The sequence below is a fragment of the Purpureocillium lilacinum genome (assembly GCF_023168085.1).
Source record: "Purpureocillium lilacinum CBS 284.36 DNA, scaffold_2, whole genome shotgun sequence".
In the NCBI taxonomy this organism is placed as follows: domain Eukaryota; kingdom Fungi; phylum Ascomycota; class Sordariomycetes; order Hypocreales; family Ophiocordycipitaceae; genus Purpureocillium; species Purpureocillium lilacinum.
The window spans coordinates 5,977,512-5,996,975 of NW_027072112.1; the positions used below are offsets into that span (position 1 = coordinate 5,977,512).

General features: G+C 59.2%; 6 protein-coding genes across 6 annotated transcripts; 3 read left to right on the plus strand and 3 right to left on the minus strand.

The window, feature by feature from the left end:
• Nucleotides 1-732: 732 nt before the first annotated feature.
• Nucleotides 733-3,896, plus strand: PLICBS_003594 (uncharacterized protein; the record flags this gene model as incomplete). Its single annotated transcript, XM_018323349.2, has 2 exons — nt 733-1,644; nt 1,785-3,896. 2 exons carry the CDS (start codon nt 733-735, stop codon nt 3,894-3,896), a joined length of 3,024 nt encoding a protein of 1,007 aa, XP_018178579.2.
• A 3,468-nt stretch (nt 3,897-7,364) lies between these two features.
• On the plus strand, nt 7,365-8,858 carry PLICBS_003595 (stearoyl-CoA 9-desaturase; the record flags this gene model as incomplete). Its single annotated transcript, XM_018323351.2, has 2 exons — nt 7,365-7,659; nt 7,720-8,858. 2 exons carry the CDS (start codon nt 7,365-7,367, stop codon nt 8,856-8,858), a joined length of 1,434 nt encoding a protein of 477 aa, XP_018178581.1.
• A 705-nt stretch (nt 8,859-9,563) lies between these two features.
• Nucleotides 9,564-11,073, minus strand: PLICBS_003596 (epoxide hydrolase, soluble (sEH); the record flags this gene model as incomplete). The annotated part of the gene is made up of 2 exons (XM_018323352.2): nt 9,564-10,700; nt 10,840-11,073. 2 exons carry the CDS (start codon nt 11,071-11,073, stop codon nt 9,564-9,566), a joined length of 1,371 nt encoding a protein of 456 aa, XP_018178582.2.
• A 292-nt stretch (nt 11,074-11,365) lies between these two features.
• Nucleotides 11,366-12,304, minus strand: PLICBS_003597 (uncharacterized protein; the record flags this gene model as incomplete). The annotated part of the gene is made up of 2 exons (XM_018323353.2): nt 11,366-11,939; nt 12,009-12,304. 2 exons carry the CDS (start codon nt 12,302-12,304, stop codon nt 11,366-11,368), a joined length of 870 nt encoding a protein of 289 aa, XP_018178583.2.
• A 678-nt stretch (nt 12,305-12,982) lies between these two features.
• PLICBS_003598 (uncharacterized protein) lies at nt 12,983-14,335 on the minus strand (the record flags this gene model as incomplete). Its single annotated transcript, XM_018323354.2, has 1 exon — nt 12,983-14,335. The coding sequence occupies one exon, from the start codon at nt 14,333-14,335 to the stop codon at nt 12,983-12,985; it is 1,353 nt and encodes a 450-aa protein (XP_018178584.1).
• Nucleotides 14,336-16,420: 2,085 nt separating this feature from the next.
• On the plus strand, nt 16,421-18,940 carry PLICBS_003599 (uncharacterized protein; the record flags this gene model as incomplete). The annotated part of the gene is made up of 1 exon (XM_065600251.1): nt 16,421-18,940. The coding sequence occupies one exon, from the start codon at nt 16,421-16,423 to the stop codon at nt 18,938-18,940; it is 2,520 nt and encodes an 839-aa protein (XP_065456323.1).
• Between the last annotated feature and the right edge of the window lie 524 nt (nt 18,941-19,464).

Here is a 19,464-nt window from a genome sequence, read left to right on the forward strand (position 1 = left end):
CATCACCACCCCCGGCTCCGTCACCCGTCCACAAGGTCGTGCCGCTGCCCTGCCTGCGCCGTCCAGCCTCGCAGCAAACAGCGGGCTAAGCCTGGAACCTTAGCAGCGGCCCGCCGCCGCGCCAGCCCAAGCGCCGCCAGCAGCCAGATCATCCCTGAGGCACCCGCGGAGCCGCTTTTCCCAGGTTCCCAGCACCAAACGAAGCAGCCTCACCGCGGCCGTTGCTCCTCGCCCGTCACCTCCTCCTCGGACCTCCACCCAGGCTTCAACGTCGACTCAACTTCGCAATCTCACCCCACCGGCCTCTCACGCCACCCCTTACCTCACCTCTGTCCACGTCGTTGGCCAGCTCCAGCTCTCCCGATGGCCGCTGCATATGCTCGCGCCTCGTACTTCGTGTCCTCGTCCCGCCCGGCAGTCTCGTCATCGTCTACCTCTCAGCCTGTGGTTTCGTCACTACGCTTCCTGTCCTTGTCTGTCTGACGCCCTCTGTACCACATCCTCCCACTCGTCTTCTCTCAGGCTCCTCTCGTCACGCTCCTCCGCTCCGTCGTGAGGCGGTTGCGTGCGTCTGCCTACATGCATCTCTCACCTACCCGTTCAAGGCCAAATCATCTATTTGGTGCCCCTGTCGGGCTCTCTTCATTTGCATATTTGTCGATATTGGGTTGACATCCGTGCCGTCGCCTGGCCATCTCACCGCTCCCTTCCCGGCATCGCTGGCCGTTCAACATGGCGTCCCCGGACGGCACCGAATCTGAGCCGCCGCCGGTTGGGAGACTGTCGTTTCTCCGCAAGTTCATGCATAAGCCGAACCCGAGAAGCTCGTCGGTTCCCAAAGCGCCGCCGCAGAACCATGCACCCGACCCTCATGAGGCCGCCCCTCAGGAGCCCATCCGGCCTACGGCTCCATGCCACGCTGGGAGGGAGGTCATCACAGGCCTGCCACGTTCCCAAACGTTCGCGAGGCAGCAGTCTGAACAACGGATGAATCTCGCTCCTGTCCCGCCCTCGGCAGACGAGAGGAGAGCTGCATCGGTCGATCGCCGCTCACGCAGCCGGCACACGCGACATCCTTCGGAGCTCGGCGCGAACCCTCGCGTCAGTGCCCCGGGATTGTTGGGCTCTTCGCAGGACGACGAATTCCCCCACCATGGCTCTCTGCATACAGGAGAGTACGTTGGCCATGGGCTGGCGGTACAGTCCATGGACACAGAGCTGTTCCCCGAGCCTGGCAAAGGTGGCGATGGGACGCTCCCACCCTCTGATGGGTCGTTGGACGCCCAGTCCATGACGACATCGCAGCATGAAGCCATGATCAACGACGAACTCGAGAGGAAATGGATTCTCAACCTCAGCATGCACTTTAGGGATCGTTCCAAACGGGAAAAATTCTTCGTCACCTACCGAGAAAAGGAGCACCTCTGGCGTCGGGTCACCATTTCCCTCGACTATCGCTATGCCACACCAAACTCACTTGAGATGGACCTGTTCCAGACCCGATATCAGCGCGAAAAGAGTGCCAAAATCTACGAGGCAATCCGCGAGAGCCTGGCCGACATCAAATTCTACGACACCGTCACCAACCTCAAGCTCGAGACAACCGATGGCCGACTTCATGTCCACGTCGTCGAGGACGGCAATGTGAGTGGGGCCTCTCTTTTCTCCATTGCCCATCCCTGCCGCGTAGACTTTGTGTCACCGCCTCGCTTTTGGCGCGCTATCTACTCCCCTGTCCCGGGCGCCGTGTCTCGGACCTGGACTGGTTTGCTGACACAGAGCAGGAAATAATCAATTACCCTTCCGTCAGCCAAGTACGACATTTGGGCTGCAGACGAATCAGGGAGCGCGATATTGTCTTTGACTCCCACATGTCCGGTTTTGTGTACAAGGTCAACGTGCATGGCCATGTTCTCATCAAGAAGGAGATACCGAGCCAGGATACCATCGACGAGTTTCTGTACGAGGTCAACGCCCTCAACAGCCTGCGCTACTCTAATGACGTAGTCCGCTTCTACGGCGTCGTGGTTGACGACAAAGATGACCACGTCAAGGGCCTCCTCATCAGCTACGCGTCACAGGGCGCGCTCATTGACATCATTTACGACCACTGTAAAGACGGCAACTACGCCCTTTCCTGGGCCACCAAGGAACGATGGGCGCGACAGATTGTGCAAGGTCTATCAGATGTTCACGATTCTGGATTCGTGCAAGGCGACTTTACCCTCTCCAACATTGTCATCGATGAGTTTGACAACGCCAAAATCATCGACATCAACAGGCGAGGCTGCCCCGTTGGCTGGGAGCCACCAGAGGCAACAGCCTTGATCAATGCCGGCCATCGCATCAGCATGTACATTGGCGTCAAGTCGGACCTGTATCAACTCGGCATGGTGCTGTGGGGACTTGCGATGGAGGAGGACGAGCCTGAAGCGCATGGCCGGCCGCTGATGCTGGGCCCAGAGATCAATGTCCCTGACTGGTATCGACAAATGACGGAGATATGCCTCAGCGCCGATCCAAGGATGCGACAGCAGGCTTCGACGCTTTTGCGAATGTTCCCGCATACAACTGACGAGGACGAGCGTGCATACGCCAAGCCACACCCCGTCACGGTTGACGACGGGCATTCGCTCAACGAATACTTTGTGGACGGCTACCGCGCCGATGCTCGGCCACTGATTAGGACCGTCGAACCGCCGAACGATTTTCTCTACTCGGGCAGGACGTACGTGGATACCAGCCCGGTGCCGTACGAGCAGTACTACCCAGCGCGCGGCCGTTCGCCTCCGAGCCCCTTGCCCAGTGACTTTGATATATGCGAGTCATCACGGGACCCCTTCAGCAAGACCTCGTGGGCTGCAAATAGGAGCGTGCGACCCTCGTACACGGATGTGGGCGCGGATGAGATGGGTACGGACGACATGTCACAGCCAGAAAACGAGCAGGGCACACCAACACCGACAACGGGAATTGCCGCCGTAGCTGACACGCCTCTTCCACAACCGTCGGAACCCGGGGCAGGAAGTGTTACAACAGCACCGGAGGTGGCTGGTGGATTGACGAACCACGGCGCCGAGGCTGCAGGTGTGGCGACTCCGAATGACATTTCCGATGCCGTGCGAGAGCAGCCTGGTGTCACGGGAGCGGAAGCTGCACCAACCCCTAATTTGGTTCGAACAGACACCGTCGTCAGGCTTGACATGGTCTCGCCGGCTCCTTCACACGACGCAGCAGACGCGGGTGCAACAACAGCCCACGAGGCATCCAACATGGCGAAGGAGAGTACTGTGTCGGAAATTGTGTGCCGCTCCCGCGCACATACGCCAGTGGAATACATCCGGCCAGCGACGGCACCGCAGACGCACCAGAACGCACCGGGTCACGACTCAGACCGCAATTTCGCCGTGGAACGTGTGTCGATGGCACGCCCTGAGGGGTCGACAGAGTCACAACAGGAGACAACAACGCTTGCTGCGCACGAGAATATGGGAATCGGGGTCGAGCGGCAAACAGAACGCTTGGTAGCCCAGGAGCTTAGCGGCATGGTGCTCAAGCCTCAGGCGGAGGGAGATGACGACACAGGGCAAGGCGCTCATTCGCAGAGCAACCTGTCGAACTCGACCGCCGGTGTCGCGACACGTAGCCGCCTTGCCTCATCGCCTTTGGACGACTCGGACGCCCATATAATGGCTCGGGCTGCCCGCGGACAATCGAAGCCGGGTTTCGCGAGGCAAGCATCGCTACCAGAATCACTAACAGGCATCGGAGCGGCACATCTCGGAATTGACGACAGCGTGATGCGAAGACAGGGTATATTTGACGACGACCTGAACCCTATAACCCGGCCCAGTACAGTGCCGGCAGTAATGATAACGACAGACTCGGGAACATAAAGACCATGGCAGGATGTTGCAAGTGGCTTGTTTGGGCGCATTGTTCGGCGTGGCGGCCGTTGTATTTTACAGAAGGCGGGCAGGCAACTGATTGTTCATTTATGTCAGGCGAGAGGCATGCATATGACTGTTTTGGACACGCACGGTAGTATAGCAGATGACTGTACCGAGTATGAATGTTATGCGCATCACGACCTTGAATGATACGGATTAAGGAACCCTGGTCGGTATGCACTTCTCAAACGAGTGTAACCAGCGACACCGTGCCACAGCGAGGGTAAGAATGGCCAGGATTCGCTTGATGCGGTCCGTAATACCACTGGAAGCAACGCGAGGGAGCCTCAAACTACTTCGTCTGGTACGAGAGCTACGGAGGCCTGATTTAGCAACTTAAGCTAGCATCCTCGCTTCTTTCCCTCTGGCATTCTAGAAGCCGCTGTGGAAGGGTCTCTGTGGGGGCCAAAGATCCAACGACAGTCACGTGGGTGGAGAGCTTTCCTCTTGCAGAAAACGGGGACACGGACGCCTTGATTGGCTGCTAGCCAGCCAGAGCTCGGGCGACGGCGACGAGACCCCCAAACGTTTCTGTTGGGGAGAGCTGGGCCAGGGCGGGGTGGTCGAGCCAGCCATTCCATTTGGGCAGACCGGGGGTGGTCTGGCGCCTCGGCAATCCGTTCTTGGGTGAATGTGGCCACTTGACTGTGAAATCTGGAGTCGGGGGCTCTGACTTTGCAGTTCGTACTCGTATCATTAGCTGGCAGCTGTCTTTCAGCGGCATTCCGTACGTCGTTGAGATGGGTCGATTGTCGTCAATGAGGGCTTGGCGCAATGAAGGTCAGATGATGCTCCGGTAGGTTCCCTACAGTTCTGAGTAAGACGAATGGCACGCTCACTGAGCCACGCATGAACAGCCACTCTGGCCTGCTTGGTCCCGTGTAATGGCGGTCGCGTAAGTGGGTGAGCAGTGCGCGCTGCAGAGAGACAGGCGGTGGGTGCCCTGGGCGATGAATGACGACGACGACGACTTACAAGCGCTCTGACGACGCATCATCGTCGTTATCGCCACCAGCCGAGGCGAGCGCACGCACGCCATGAGATTCAAGCACAACCTATTGTACTGCCCCGGGGCCTGTGCTAGGCCTACCGAGTGATGGGCGGCCACCAGCACCAGCACATGCCGAAGTGGCTCGACGCCGGGCAGGCCCGCCGCCGCCACGCAAACAAGGTCCCGGCATCCCGGCCGCGGTTTTCCCTCCCCCCAACGTCATTGCGGCGCGGTCGACGTCGACCTTCATCGCAGCAGCCGCCCGCCCCCGGGTACTCATCTAGCTAATCGCAACTGGGGGATCGAAATCGTTGAGAGCGCCGGGACACGGCAAGTTAGGACAGGGTTCATGATGCGAAATCCTTCACGGCTAGGCGCAATCAAGTGCCTCTTGATTCGGGTGCGATGCCCATTGGGGCCGAGGTATGACATGATGTTCCTTGTTGTTGGGCCGCGCAACCAAGCAAGCAAGCAAGCAAGGAAAGCTTGATGGCGTGGTGGAGGAAGTGGCATCATGGCAGTGTAATTATGGGAGAGGGCACGGGCAATGTCGGCAGGGCCGCCGATGTACGAAAGAGATGGCGGCGCACCCCGGGAGGGAGTCACAGCGGTGACAGCTCCCGCGCAAAGCATGCAAGGCAATGTATGAACGTGTCCCTTGCTGCTGGAGCTGGAAGCTTGTCGGGAAAACGTGGAGGAGAGCAAGAGGGCAAGTGGGGGAATACGTATACCTAGTAGGCGAGGGTCCGATCTTGGCCTGATGGCCTGTCACCTCTCACCCAGGGCCCAGATGCCAGGGCCCATCAGATCAGGGACCGACGGGAGGGAACGGGGTGGCGACGCGCACAGAGCAGATTGAGGGCAGAGGGGATCCAAGACTGGGGAAAGCACACCGAGGAGCCCAGCACAGCTGCTGTGATGCATCGCATCACCACGTCTCGCCAATGCGTGCGACTACAGCGTACCTGCTGACGAGCAGCCCCCAATCGAGTCTCGTTCCAGCGGGCGGGAAGGAGCGATGGCACAGGGCGACGCAGGTACGCCACAGCAGCCACAGCTTGCTCCTTCCCTCCTCCCGCTCACTCGGGGGGTCCCCTTCACCAACGCCAGGGCAGCGCCTCTCGCAAGGGCGACAGAAAACGGCAGGTATCTCGCCACCGCTGCCAGGCGTGCTGGTACCCGATCCAGCCTGCCAGACGTTTCCGTTCCCTGTGGTATGGCCGGGCCGTTGCCACCACCCACCCGCCCACACACTTTTTGTCCTCATCGCCCTGTGGCGGGCGAAGGTTCGGGCCAGTGGGTCCCCCGTGAACCAGATTGCGCCCCCCTGTGATGCGAAAAGCGGGGCCGGCCTGCCGCGCCGCGAAAGCTGCCAAACCAGGGACCAGGGAAAAAAAAAAGTTGTTGGGGAAGAAGGGTTGGGTCAGCACCGGGGGTGGATGATGGGTGGGTGGCCACTTTTGGTGCGTGCCGTGTGGCCGGCCCTGTCGCGCGCCTCGGCAGCGCCCAGCCCATCTATCGTACTATCTGTGGCCTACTAGCCTGGCAGAACGTGCTGGCGGCGCTGGACGAGATACTGCTGCGATTATGGCTAGTGTTATGCCGTTCGATGCTTTTCTATCATGTGAAGCATTTCTTTCTGCTTCGGAAGCACGAGGCAAAGCATGCGCTGCCCGTCATCAGGTGTATCATGTCACGTAGACGTCCCTTTTTTTTTTTTTGTTGGCGAGGTACGCAGGTACATGTGCAAGGCCAGGCCCCCCGTCCAATCCCATCCCGAGGCAGCGCGGAGGAGGGAAGGAGCGAGCGAACGCGCATGTATCAAACTGCACACGGCACGGGAACAATCAGTTATAAAACCAGGCGCTGCACCAGCTGATGGCAGAGAACGAATCAACGGGTCCGTAAAAGCAAAAGAGACAGGCAGAAAAAAAAGCCGAGCGTGGAGACAAGTGGCGCCTGGGTCTTGTGTTCCATCCATCCATCCTCTTCTCCGGTCAGGGTGCCTGCTGCTTGCTTACACGCCCGCGGGCTCTACCTTCACCTCGAGTCGTCGAGGCTCAAAGCTTTTGGCCCGCCTCCGCCCCAACCAACCCGCCCGCCCGCGAAAACAACCGCCCTCCTTGCCTCCCGGCCCAGCATTCCCCATACTTTTCCGAACCGCATTGCCTACCTACCTATTTCTCTCTGCTGCTCTTCTTCTCCTTTTTAATTCCTCCTTCCCTCCCCCTCCTTCTTTGTCACGGCCCCCCTTCTCTCTCTCTCATCTTTCCCTTATTACAGCCCTTGTCGCACAGTCCCTCGCCCCCGGTAACAGTCAGGTTCTTGTCTGTTGGGACCGACTACTTGTTCACGCACTCGGTGCTTATTCGCCTTGCGCGACCGACTCTCGCGAGTGAACACCGGACAGACTGCCGCCCAACATGTCCGAGTCTTCGACCTCGGCCTCCAAGGCCCAGGCCGCGGCCTTCCCGGACGGCACCACCGACTACAAGCCGCTCCGGAGCAATGGCAAGTGGGATGCCACCAAGGTGCACATCGCCGACACGCCCATGACGTGGTCCAACATCCATAAGCACATCAACTGGCTCAACACCACCTTCATCATCTTCATCCCCATGATTGGCTTCATCTCCGCCTACTGGGTGCCCCTTCAGTTCTATACCGCCATCTTTGCCGTCATCTACTACTTCAACACCGGTCTCGGCATCACTGCTGGTAAGTCGTCAGCCGCCTTGTTCATATTTTCGGAGTCATATACTGACTGACCTCGCCCAGGATACCACCGTCTTTGGGCCCACACCTCATACAAGGCCACCCTTCCCCTCAAGATCTATCTTGCCGCTGTCGGTGCTGGCGCCGTCGAGGGCTCCATCCGCTGGTGGTCTACCGGACACCGCGCCCACCACCGCTACACCGACACCGAAAAGGACCCCTACTCGGTCCGCAAGGGCCTCCTCTACTCCCACCTGGGATGGATGGTCTTCAAGCAGAACCCTAAGCGCAAGGGCCGCACCGACATCACCGACCTCAACGAGGACCCCGTCGTCGTCTGGCAGCACCGCAACTACCTCAAGTCGGTCATCTCCATGGCCCTCGTCTTCCCGACGCTCGTCTGCGGTCTCGGCTGGGGCGACTGGTGGGGCGGCTTCATCTATGGCGGTATCCTTCGCATCTGCTTCGTCCAGCAGGCCACCTTCTGCGTCAACTCGCTCGCCCACTGGCTCGGCGACCAGCCCTTTGACGACCGCAACTCGCCCCGCGACCACGTCATCACCGCCCTCGTCACCCTCGGCGAGGGATACCACAACTTCCACCACGAGTTCCCGTCAGACTTCCGCAACGCTATTGAGTGGTGGCAGTACGACCCGACCAAGTGGATGATTTGCGTCTGGAAGTACCTCGGCCTCGCCTACGACCTGAAGCAGTTCCGCGCCAACGAGATCGAAAAGGGCCGCGTCCAGCAGCTGCAGAAGAAGCTCGACCAGAAGCGCGCCACCCTCGACTGGGGCACGCCCCTTGAGCAGCTCCCCGTCATCAGCTGGGACGACTTTGTCGACGACGCCAAGAACAAGGGCAAGGCCCTCATCGCCGTCGCCGGTGTCATCCACGACGTCGGCGACTTCATCAAGGACCACCCCGGCGGCAAGGCCCTCATCTCGTCGGCCATTGGCAAGGACGCCACGGCCATCTTCAACGGCGGCGTCTACCTCCACTCCAACGCCGCCCACAACCTGCTCTCCACGATGCGCGTGGGCGTCCTGCGCGGCGGCTGCGAGGTGGAGATCTGGAAGCGCGCTCAGTTCGAGAACAAGGACATCACCTACATGAACGACTCGGCCGGCCAGCGCATCGTCCGCGCCGGCTCCCAGGTCACCAAGGTTGTCGACCCCGCGGCGAGCGCCGACGCCGCCTAAGCACGAACGCATCGAGGATTCGAGTCGCTTTTTCGTCGTCGCGGCTCGGATGCAGGAACGGGCGTGGGGCTCGTAATGTCGTTGGAGAATGGGGCCTCACAAGCGGTGGGCGGGGCGTGGGTTGGGGTTCCTGACGCGCCCAGCCACCCAACCGCACTGCTCCCTCGCTGGGGCCCGTGACTGGCAGCCCGCCAAAAACAAGACACATCATGACTGGCGTTGGGACGGAGTTGGGTTGCTTTTTCAATTTGTCTAGCTTCAGCGGCGGCTTTTTGGGAGGGGAAAAGAGCATAACGAATACTGGTGACGACACAGGGAGCAAGCATCATTAGAATTTGCCGCGGCAGTATGCCAAGGCGCAAGAGTCACTATCACGCAGTGAAGTGAGAATCCCCCATATGAATACACTCAATGATCAAATATTCTGTCAGACCGACTTGATTGTGATGTTCGTGTGAAAGTAGACATCCATCGATCTACATGGAGCCAGAGACTGGCTATATCATGTTCAGCCCGACACCGAAACGCCCAACTACACCCAAGTATATCTTACAAGCACAGTATCAGACCAAGCTCATTAACCCACAGCCGAGGACACCAAGGAGCAAGCCCACAAGCTCTTCTGCATGCCGGCCATCCTGCATGCTGCCCACCCGCACGCCCCGCCTAAACGCCGCCACAAAGTAACATAGTGGGTGGTGCCGCTCACGGCGCAAACATGCGGGCCTTCATCATGATGAGCTCGGAGCTCTTGGCCCAGGCCCCGTCGGGCGTCTGGCGGTAGCACAGCAGGCGCCCGTCGTCGCCCGTGCTGCCGAGGATCTGCCCGTCGTCATCGAAGCCGACCCTCCACACGGGCGTGCGGTGGCTGTCGAGGCGCGACAGCTCGCGCACCGTGTGCTTGACCTGGCCCGGCTGGCCGGACCAGTGTCGGTCGCCCTGGTGGCCCGACTTGGCGAGGCTGGCGCTCAGGGTGGAGGGGTGGTTGTGCTGTTGCTGTTGCTGTTGCTGTTGGGACTGTTGTTGTTGTTGTGATGATTGTTGCTGTTGCTGTTGTTGTGATTGCGACTGCTGCTGTTGTGATTTCTCTCCGTCGTCTTTCGGCGTCGAGTCCCTGACGGGTTGGGGCCCGACGGGTTTGAGGATGTCGGCCGCGGACCAGGACTTGCCGTCGGTGTCCGAGTGCGGCGTGTCAAGGCGGAAGACGCGCGCATACCCGTCCTGGCACGCCGTGGCGATCATGTCGTAGCCTCGTATGTTGCCGGGCGCCCACGCCAAGTCGCGGACGAGCCCTCTATGGCCGGTGATTTCCGCAGCGAGGTAAAACTCCTTTTGCGTAGACGAGACGCCATACGACGCGGACACGACGTCGCGCGAGCGGTACACCTTGACGGCGTCCATGCCGGCGACAACGAGGCCCAGCGCGTCGGTGGGCACGCCGGCGCGCAGGGCGGCGTAGCAGGGCTCCGGGTTGGGGTCGAAGCGGACGCGGAAGGAGACCTCCTCGCCGCGGCTGGGGCGGGGGCAGACGGTGAAGGCGTCGATGGAGGTGTACTCGGAGAGGTTCTCGGGGGCGTCGTTCTCGTAGACGGTGAGGCGGCCATCGGTGGCGACGAGGGCGAGGTAGGTGTGGCGCGTCTCCTCGTTGTGCTTCATGGAGAAGGAGCGGTAGGGCGCCCGGCTGGAGCGCGTGTCGAAGGCCGGGCGCCCGGAGACGGACCGGCCGGAGCAGAAGCGGCGGCCCGGCGCGGCGGAGGGGTCCTCGGCCCAGAGGCGGAACCAGCCCTCGATGCCGAGCGAGGCGATGAGGTTGGGGTAGATGGTGGCGGGGAGCCATTGCAGCTATCAAGCAGGCAACAAGTCAGCCAGCCAGCCAGCCATTACGACATTGGCAAGATCACTCGGTCGGTTCATATAACAGAGGCAAGTGCCGCAGCAGAACCCTGGGGGCCGCGTCGTTATGTAGGTAGGCGGTACGCACCTCGAGGACTTCACCGCCGTGCGCGCTCCACGTGTCGCACAGCCTCCAGGTGCCGTCGCGGTGGCGGTTGAAGACGCGGATGCGGCCGTCGACGGAGCCGGTGGCGCAGCGGTCGCCGTAGGTGTTGAAGGCGACGGCCTGGACGAGGTCCTTGTGGCCGTGCTGGAGGTTGAGCTCGAAGGCGGGCTTCTCGTCGCTCGGCGAGTGCGGCGCCGAGGCCGCGGCGGCGGCCATGATGCCTGAAGGAACAATGAAACGCGCGATTGCCACGCAGTCGGGCGCGGGTGAGGGCGTGGGTGTCGCAACTGAGGGTTGAGAGCGGTAGTGGGCTCAACGCTGGGGCGGGTTGGTGATGGTGCGATGGAGGGATGACGAGGTGGGAGTTGGCGGAGCTCGCCCAGAGGTGGAAGCGGCTGGTGGGGAGCTCTCTCGCCCGCTAAAAAACCCCCACTGTCCACTTCGGGACCACAGGCTTCACCAATTCACAACCTCACTCAATTCAAGATGCTTTATTTGACCATCCTCTCTACAACAGCGTGCTCCACTCCTCCTCCAGCTTGCGCGCCTCAGCCAAGTCCTCGCGCAGCCTATCCGTCTTCTTCTTAATGCGCTCCACAGCATCCATCCCCAGCATCAGCCGCAGCACCTTGCCGCGCAACCTCCCGCCGCTGCCCTCCCCCGTGATGACCTGGAACATGCGCTCCACGGCCTTGTCCGGGTCGCCCGGCTGCCTGCCCGTCATCTCCGCGAACTTGTCGAACATGGCCTCGGTCACGGTGCCCTTGTAGTCGTCGGGCAGCCGGCCGCCCGCCGGCCGCTGCAGCGCGTGGAAGAAGTTGGTCCGATACGCGCCCGGCTCGACGATGAGCACCGAGATGCCGAACTCGGCGACTTCCTTGGCCAGCGCCTCGGAGATGCCCTCGAGCGCGAACTTGCTCGAGCTGTAGGCCCCGCACGTGGCGAGCACGTCCTGCCCGCCGACGCTGCTGAGGTTGACGATGAGGCCGCTGCGCCGCGAGCGCATCCCCGGCAGGACGGCCTGCGTCGTGAAGAGCGGGCCGTAGACGTTGGTCCGGTACTGCAGCATGAACTCGTCCTCTCTGGGTTTCTGGTGTTAGCCATTCCGTTGGCTTCGTCTGCCAACAGGCAGATAAGATAGTTCCACTCACGTAAAGTGCTGCACCGCTCCGAGCTGCGAGTACCCCGCATTGTTGACGAGGATGTCGATGCGCCCGTAGATGTCCTCGGCCTGCTTCACTTTGGCGGCGATGCTTGTCTGCGACTCCGTCATGTCCAGCTCGACGACCTGGCCTCCGCTGGCGGTGATTTGCTGGACGGCGTCGGCGGACTTGGTCTTGCTGCGGATTGCCGCGATGACGCGGTGCTCGGCCTTGAGGGCCCGGAGCGTGAGAGACAGGCCGAACCCGCTCGACGCGCCGGTGATGAGCCAGACAGGAGACGACATGACGACTGTGGCGTGAGCGACAATGGATGCTGAGGTTGCTATATCGTCTTCAGATGGGCTTGGTGAGTGCAGACTCGAGCTCAGTTATATGTCGCCTTTCGAGTTCGGAGATAGTGGTCGTAGAGGCCCAAACTCCGCTTCTTGCCATGTTGGTTTCGCGCTGGAGGCTCGATGCGTCATTCGCCGTTGAAGGATCGCAGTGAGCCGGCGATGCGGTTGGGCGTGTTTGACATAACCTCGGTAATACTCACTGCCAGAAATGATGCCACCTGTCGGCCGGCTCTTTGCCCAGACCTGAGCAATTGCAATTGTCAGTCGTCGCCTCGTTCACCTCTAAGATATTGGGCAAGACCAAGGATACAGTGACACCGCATGGATAGAAGAGAAAAGGCCAACACAAGGAGTGCCAGTACATCTTTGATGCGTTTTCTCCTGTGGTCGACAAGAGGTTGACTGGTGTCGTTATGGTCGGCTTTTCCCCTCTGCGGCGTTAACGGCGGCGATAGACGTTTACTCCCAGTGTCCGGGCGAGCCTCACCACACTATTGATCGACACCCGTTTACTCAATTGAAACTGGCCCAATTCAATTGTATTCTCTTTTAGTTGACCTAGTTCACCTCAGCCAACACCTGCGCCACAGCTCAGAGTCTGACCCGGACCAGTTGAACGCACCAATACTAGAATATCTCAGACAACAGGTGTCGCACTGCCCCGGGAGCCATGCTCTGGAGCTTGGGCGCCTCGGCTCTCTTGACACTAATGTAGTGCCGGATAACCTGACTCTCCATAACACTCTGAAAGTCGTGGCATGTGTCTTGCAGCCTCTCCAGAGACTCCTCGATAGTCCGGGGAAGGGGCGTGCCATTCACAGGGTAGTGTTCCTCAATGAAGCCTGTGTCCGGCCACTGCAACGGCTCTTCCCTGACGCAACCCATCATGCCGGCGCTCAGCACCGCGGCCAGTGCGAGGTAGACATTTGCCGTCGCGTCCATGCAGCGAAACTCCCAATGGCCCGACTTGATCTGCCGGATTGGCACGGCGCGGTTCTCCGAGCCCCACGCCACGACGTGCCCAGCGAGGTACGGCTGCACGCGCTCGTACGACAAGTCGTACGGGAGACAGAGGGCGCACAGCTCTGGAAGTCTACCCAGGATGCCTGCCAGGAACGAGCTCTCCCGGTTCGGTGGGTTGATCGACACGTGCATGTGCTGTCCCGCCGTCTGCGACCTGGACTCGACCGGCCGAGGCGCCATGGTGGCCACGAGCCCATGCCGCGCGAAGACTGACTTGATGGTGTCGTGGACAAAGATGAGCTCATCGATGGCGCTCATGGCTGTTTGAGGCTCAAGAGCAATCTCGTATTGCCCTCGGTCACCCTCCGTCTGAAAGGCGCCGACGCCGACGCCTGCCGCTTGCAACACCCGTACAACTTCCTCGACGTAGGCAAAGCAAGGGTCGCGCTGCCCAGAGATTGCGCAACGACCGATGCCACGACTGAAGGGAACCATGCTCCCATCAGCTGACAGTTTCATGACTTGAAACTCCACCTCGAATCCGACAAGAAACTCTGCTTGGAGGAGTTTCTCTGCCTTTTCGACCACCGTCACCAGTGCCCGCCGCGGACAAAAGTTCCAGTTCGGTTCCGGCCGTGACGGTAGGTGCTCGACGACGCGACACATGACGCTGGCATAGCTGGAGTCGAAGGTTGGTCGCGTGCGTAACGAGGACCAGTCAGGGATCAATCGGTGGTTGCCCCTGGGGTCTATCTCGGGGATCGAGTCGTTCGTCACGGTGAGCTGGAAGGCGCAAGGAGGCACATGGAGCGTTCTTTTGTTGGCCGCAAGTGACAGCGCATGTTCGATGGGAACGACGCGGGCTCTCACGACGCCTGAGTGGTCTTGCCACTGACACCTGACGAAACAGATGCTCGGATGTAGAGCCACAAACTCTTGCAGTGCTGTGGATTTGCCGCCTTCGGTTCCCGAGCTCGGTGTGGCGTGGTTTCCGAGTAGAGACTCGTTGGACACCATATTGTAGATGGCACGGGCTCGTGGCGATGCGCAAGCGACGAGGCCCTTCTCTCAGAAAATTTCGGGAGAGTCAAATCTGCGAAGTGTCAGTCACATGGTTCTTCGATTCTTTTGCTATGCGTCACTGGTTTACAAAACGTACTGAGGTTTCTTGAGGATTGCTTTGTTCAATGACTCACTGTAAAGTTCTGGATGTCAAGTAAGATAGCACCAGTGCTTCGGGAGGGGTGAGCCCGGCACACGCTCAACCAGTTGCTGTACGGGATACAAGCCTTCGAATGAATGGGGCCGTAAAGCTGATTCGGAAAGTTCAATGCCTCAACGTCGAGATGTTCACTCAGCAGGAGAGCTCGTGTAGTCCGCACTTCGCCGAATCGCGCAGGCAGTTGTTGAATCAGTGAGTTCAATATCTTCATCTGCAGGACTCCAGAAAATACCCCGCTTCTGTACTGGACGGCTCCGAGTCCAGATGCCACGCAGGGCATGTACGTAACACACAACTGAGACAGGGCATACTCTGTAGAACATGACGTGTCCCGCGGCTCGGGAGCTCGCGGAGGCCGACCCATCCGCTGCTCGCGACGAGCCGTGCTGCGTTCGCCTTCCTTAGCTAGTCCTGCACCACCAAGTCTGCCTGATCGAGATCCTTTGAGGAGCCTCCAGCCAGCCACCTTACACCGGCGAGGGGCCGAAGGGCGGCAGACGGAGGAGCTAACCCGACAATCGAGAAAACGCGCAACTCGGTCAAGATTTCGGCATCTACCCGTTGCACTAAGCGGGGTTCATTGTGCTAAACATGGGTTGTGCTGGCGGAACTCGGTGACGCTGGTTCCTTGGCCTGCCGGGCCGCCTGCGTTAGTTCCCGTGGCTGCAGATCGGCACGGCACACGGCTGATGCACGCGCGAACAGCATAGCGGAGCGGTCAACACGTGTGCCTGCAGTTTGAACAAGCACTTTGTGCAACGGAATGCCCAGCCGTTGCACTGAGCAGTACATTGAGTTGCTGCAGCGTGGCATTGGCCGATGATGATATGCGAGGCAAGTCGGGTTGATTGAGCTATGCAAACCATTCGTCCTGTCCTCCATTCGTCCTGTAAGGCTCAGGCCATGTCCTCTGCCTGCTTTTCAAGATCCATGCCACCTTCTGTCGTATCGTTGGTGGGTTCTCGGTGGGCAACCAGGAAGTGGCCCTAGATACTTCTGCGGCCACAGTTTTGAGAGAATATGCCTATGCGGTACCCATTGCGTGTCGTCTACGACTCTACATAACAGATTCGACCTTATCTGGAGGTCGCCTCGCTTGCACTGGATAACTTGTGCAGGTATACTTTACGCGATTTGATCGCTTACGTCTTCTGTACTGCGTTGCCATCAGCCTCTCGTTACGAAATAGGTTGTATCCTCGCAAGCTGCAGAGTGCAGAGTACTGTTAAAGTCTCCGTTGTGTGAGAACCCGCCTGGCTGCTGTTAGGTTCTAGTGCTAGGCTTTGAACCGAACAGCGTGATCAAGAGGACCACTTGGAACATGGACAACCTCGATACATCGAAACCATTGGGGTAATTGGGCTTGGGCCTGCTCCAACCGCCTGTAGTAACATTGCAGCTCCATCGGATCGTCGCTTGCCCCGCGGACATGCAGCTCCCCGTGCCCGATCACATCGGCGCGCATCGCACTACATGCACATCAATTCTTCCCGTGTCTCTCGCATTCGTGTGATCTGATCAGAGAATGCCAAGCTCATCTTCCACGAATTTGATGCAGATAATCCAGACCGCCATGAGCCACCGATGCAAGCCTGGGCCGAATGAGGAATGCGAGACCTGTGACCGCTTTGCTTGCTGCATGGACACACGGCTGAACTTCAAACTCCATCGCAGTGCATATTCAACGGCTCGTAGACAGTCTCTAAGCTACGACATGAAAGGTGTGGTGGTTAAATTGGGGTTGTATCGCGCCCAGGCACGGCGCGGGATGACATAAGAGCAACTCTTCCGTGGTCTCTCACTGCTACTCAACATAGGCAACCTCAATTTGCCCCCAAATCTACTCCAGAAGCTTATTCTTCTGAGTACCTTGTTTCACGATGCTTGGTGACAAGGGAGACACACCCCTCTTGCTCAACAAGTCGCCGGCTACTGGCGATGTTGGTGTCATCGTGGACCACACGAGTGACACAAAGCGGGATATCCAAGCTTCTTCAAACGCGACAAGCCTGAGAACTGCCCCTCACAGCCTTTATCGCGATGAGCGGTGGTTCACAGGTAAAGCGCCATATGCAGGAATCTGCCCCGGTGTCAATGATTCCGGTATCATCTCCTCTCTACCACTCCCCAATCTGGCCACAAGCGGACAACCCGAATTGCTGCAGTACTTTGACAACACATGGACACTGCAAGAGACCCTTTTCGCGGGTCTGCGCACGAGGGCAGCGTTTTATCGCCAGCCGGACCACAAGTTGAGACACCCCCTCATCTTTTATTATGGGCATCCCGCGGCTTTCTACATCAACAAACTGAGAGTTGCGGGCTACCTCAACAGCCCTATCAACGCCCACTTGGAAGCTCTTCTTGAGGCCGGCGTGGACGAAAACTCCTGGGATGACCTCGCCAAGGACGTGACGGACTGGCCGGCAGTCGAGGAGGTTCACGAGTACAGGGCCAAAGTGTATCGCCTAGCCCGCGAAGTCATTGCCACGACCAAGTTCGCAACCGAACTTGGCCGGCCCATAAATATGGATGACCCAGCGTGGGCTATTGTTATGGCCTTTGAGCACGACCGGATTCACCTTGAGACGAGCTCCGTGCTCATGCGAGAACTACCAGTTGACCTGGTTTCTCGTCATCCCGCCTGGCCAGGACCAACAGCGGCGGCTCGCACATCACGAGAGGAGCGACTTCTGCCCGCCAACGAAATGGTCAGCGTCCCAGCCGGAGAGGTGTCCCTGGGGAAGCCGAACGACTTTCCCTCGTTTGGATGGGACAACGAGTATGGCAGCCAGCGCCTCAAGGTTGGCGCCTTCCAGGCCAGCCGGTATCTCATCAGCAACGGCGAGTTCTACGATTTCGTCGTCTCCGGAGGGTACCGTGAAAGGCGGTTCTGGAGTGATGACGGATGGGGCCAGGTGCGGCTGCACAACAAGAAATGGCCCCGTTTCTGGGTGCTGGATGGGCCTGCTGGCCTGCACGAGTACCGCCTCCGCACGGTCTTCGACGTGATACCTATGGCCTGGGACTGGCCGGTCTGCGTCAACTACCACGAGGCCAAGGCCTTTTGCTCGTGGCGCAGCGAGCGGTCTGGAACGACGCTCCGAATCATGACCGAGGCCGAGCATCACCGCATGCGAGACCCGCTGCCTGACAACCCAGGCTGCAAAGACGACATGGCTATGCACAGTGATGGGCACCAGCTGGCCCGCCAGGGCATCAACCTGAACCTCGCCTTTGGCTCTGAGACACCAACGGATGGGTCCCCGTTGAGCGCTTCCGGGTTCGGCGACGTCTTCGGCAACGTATGGCAATGGTGCGAGGACGCCTTCGCTCCGCTGCCGGGCTTCGCCGTGCACCCTTACTACGAGGACTTTAGCACGCCGTTTTATGAAGGGCAGCACCAACTGTTGTTGGGCGGGTCGTTTATCGCCACCGGCGATGAGGCGAGCATCTGGGGCCGGATCCCGTTTCGGCCCCACTTTCTCCAGCATTCGGGCATCCGTCTGGCCCGCTCCGTCGCCGAGCCCGCCGGAAACGGGGCCGGTACGCGTAACGGAACAGGCACACGCAACGGTGTCCGCGAGAGCAACGGCACCACAGCGCGCAATGGAGTTAGCAGCTACAGTGGTGATGGTGATTGTGATGTCACTCGCGCCTTCAACCAGTGCATATTGCTTCACTATGGCTCTCTGGCCGAGACGGTTGGCCCCGCTCTCCCAGCTGTAAGCTGGATGGAGCTGGCCCATGGCTTCGTGCAACGGGTTGTCAACCTTCTTGTCGAAACGGCCCAGGCTCAGGGCCTTGAACTTCGTTCAGCCCTCGACGTGGGTTGTGCCGTTGGCGGCGCATCGTTTGCCCTCACCCAGCATTTCAGCAGCGTGGTCGGAGTCGACGAAGACCAGGTGTTCATCGAAACAGCGCGTGCCATGGCCCGGGCAGGAAATCAGGCGTACCAGCGCTATGACCGTGGCCAGAGGGTTACGAACCTATTGGCTCGTCTGAACACCTCTGTGCGTCCCGAGCGTGTGTCTTTCCAGCTCGCCGAAGCCAGCATCCTGCCGACCGGCATCGGTAGTTTCGACGCAGTGCTGGCCGTCGGTAGTCCACGGAGCTCTCGGGTGCACTCAACAGCTTTTTTTGAGCGCCTTTGTGGACCCGATGCGGTCGTGCGTCCAGGTGGTCTGGTTCTTTTGGTGGATGACATCCTAGACTGCCAGTCAAACGCGACAGAGAACGCGGCTAGCAATGGCTCATCCGGCGGGATGCGAATGGCCTCGGAATACGAGCCACTGCGTTCCTGCGACGTTCCAATGATCATCAGAGAGCATGAGCGACATTTCCAACACATTGTGCCTCGCGTCACAGTATGGCAGCGTGTAAACGCGCGCCAGTCTTGAGTTCCGTACCCAGCACGACTGATTCGACCGAAACGATCAGAGCTGGAAGGCATGACGTTCAGAGCTTCAGTCTAACATAAAATCAAATTTTGTTGGTTTAGTCGCTCGCTACTGGGTTTCTTGTCTTATCTCTGTCGAGATCAGATGACAATCTGATCGTAGCCACTCATTCACCGTACCACAAAAGTTTGTTTCGGAACTCCAAGAACAGTTTAAAGGGCTTCTAATAGAGCCTATACTTAGGCTCTATTCTCGAAAGTAAAGCGTTTTATCGCTTGTGCCTGTTGCATGCTATATGTTACCATGAATGGAGGCATTTACTCCTGAACCATGGCATCAAATGGGGCATGAGTCGTGAGAGTATGAGTGTGGTCAATGCCTTGACGAAAACACGAGTGACAAAGTACATTTTCTCAGAGTAGCATCCTGCGTATGTTGAACTACCAAGCCTGATATTGCGACCCAGGTCATAGCGTAGCACAGCCCTCATCGGATGTCCGTCCGTTGTGTAAGTTACGCCAAGT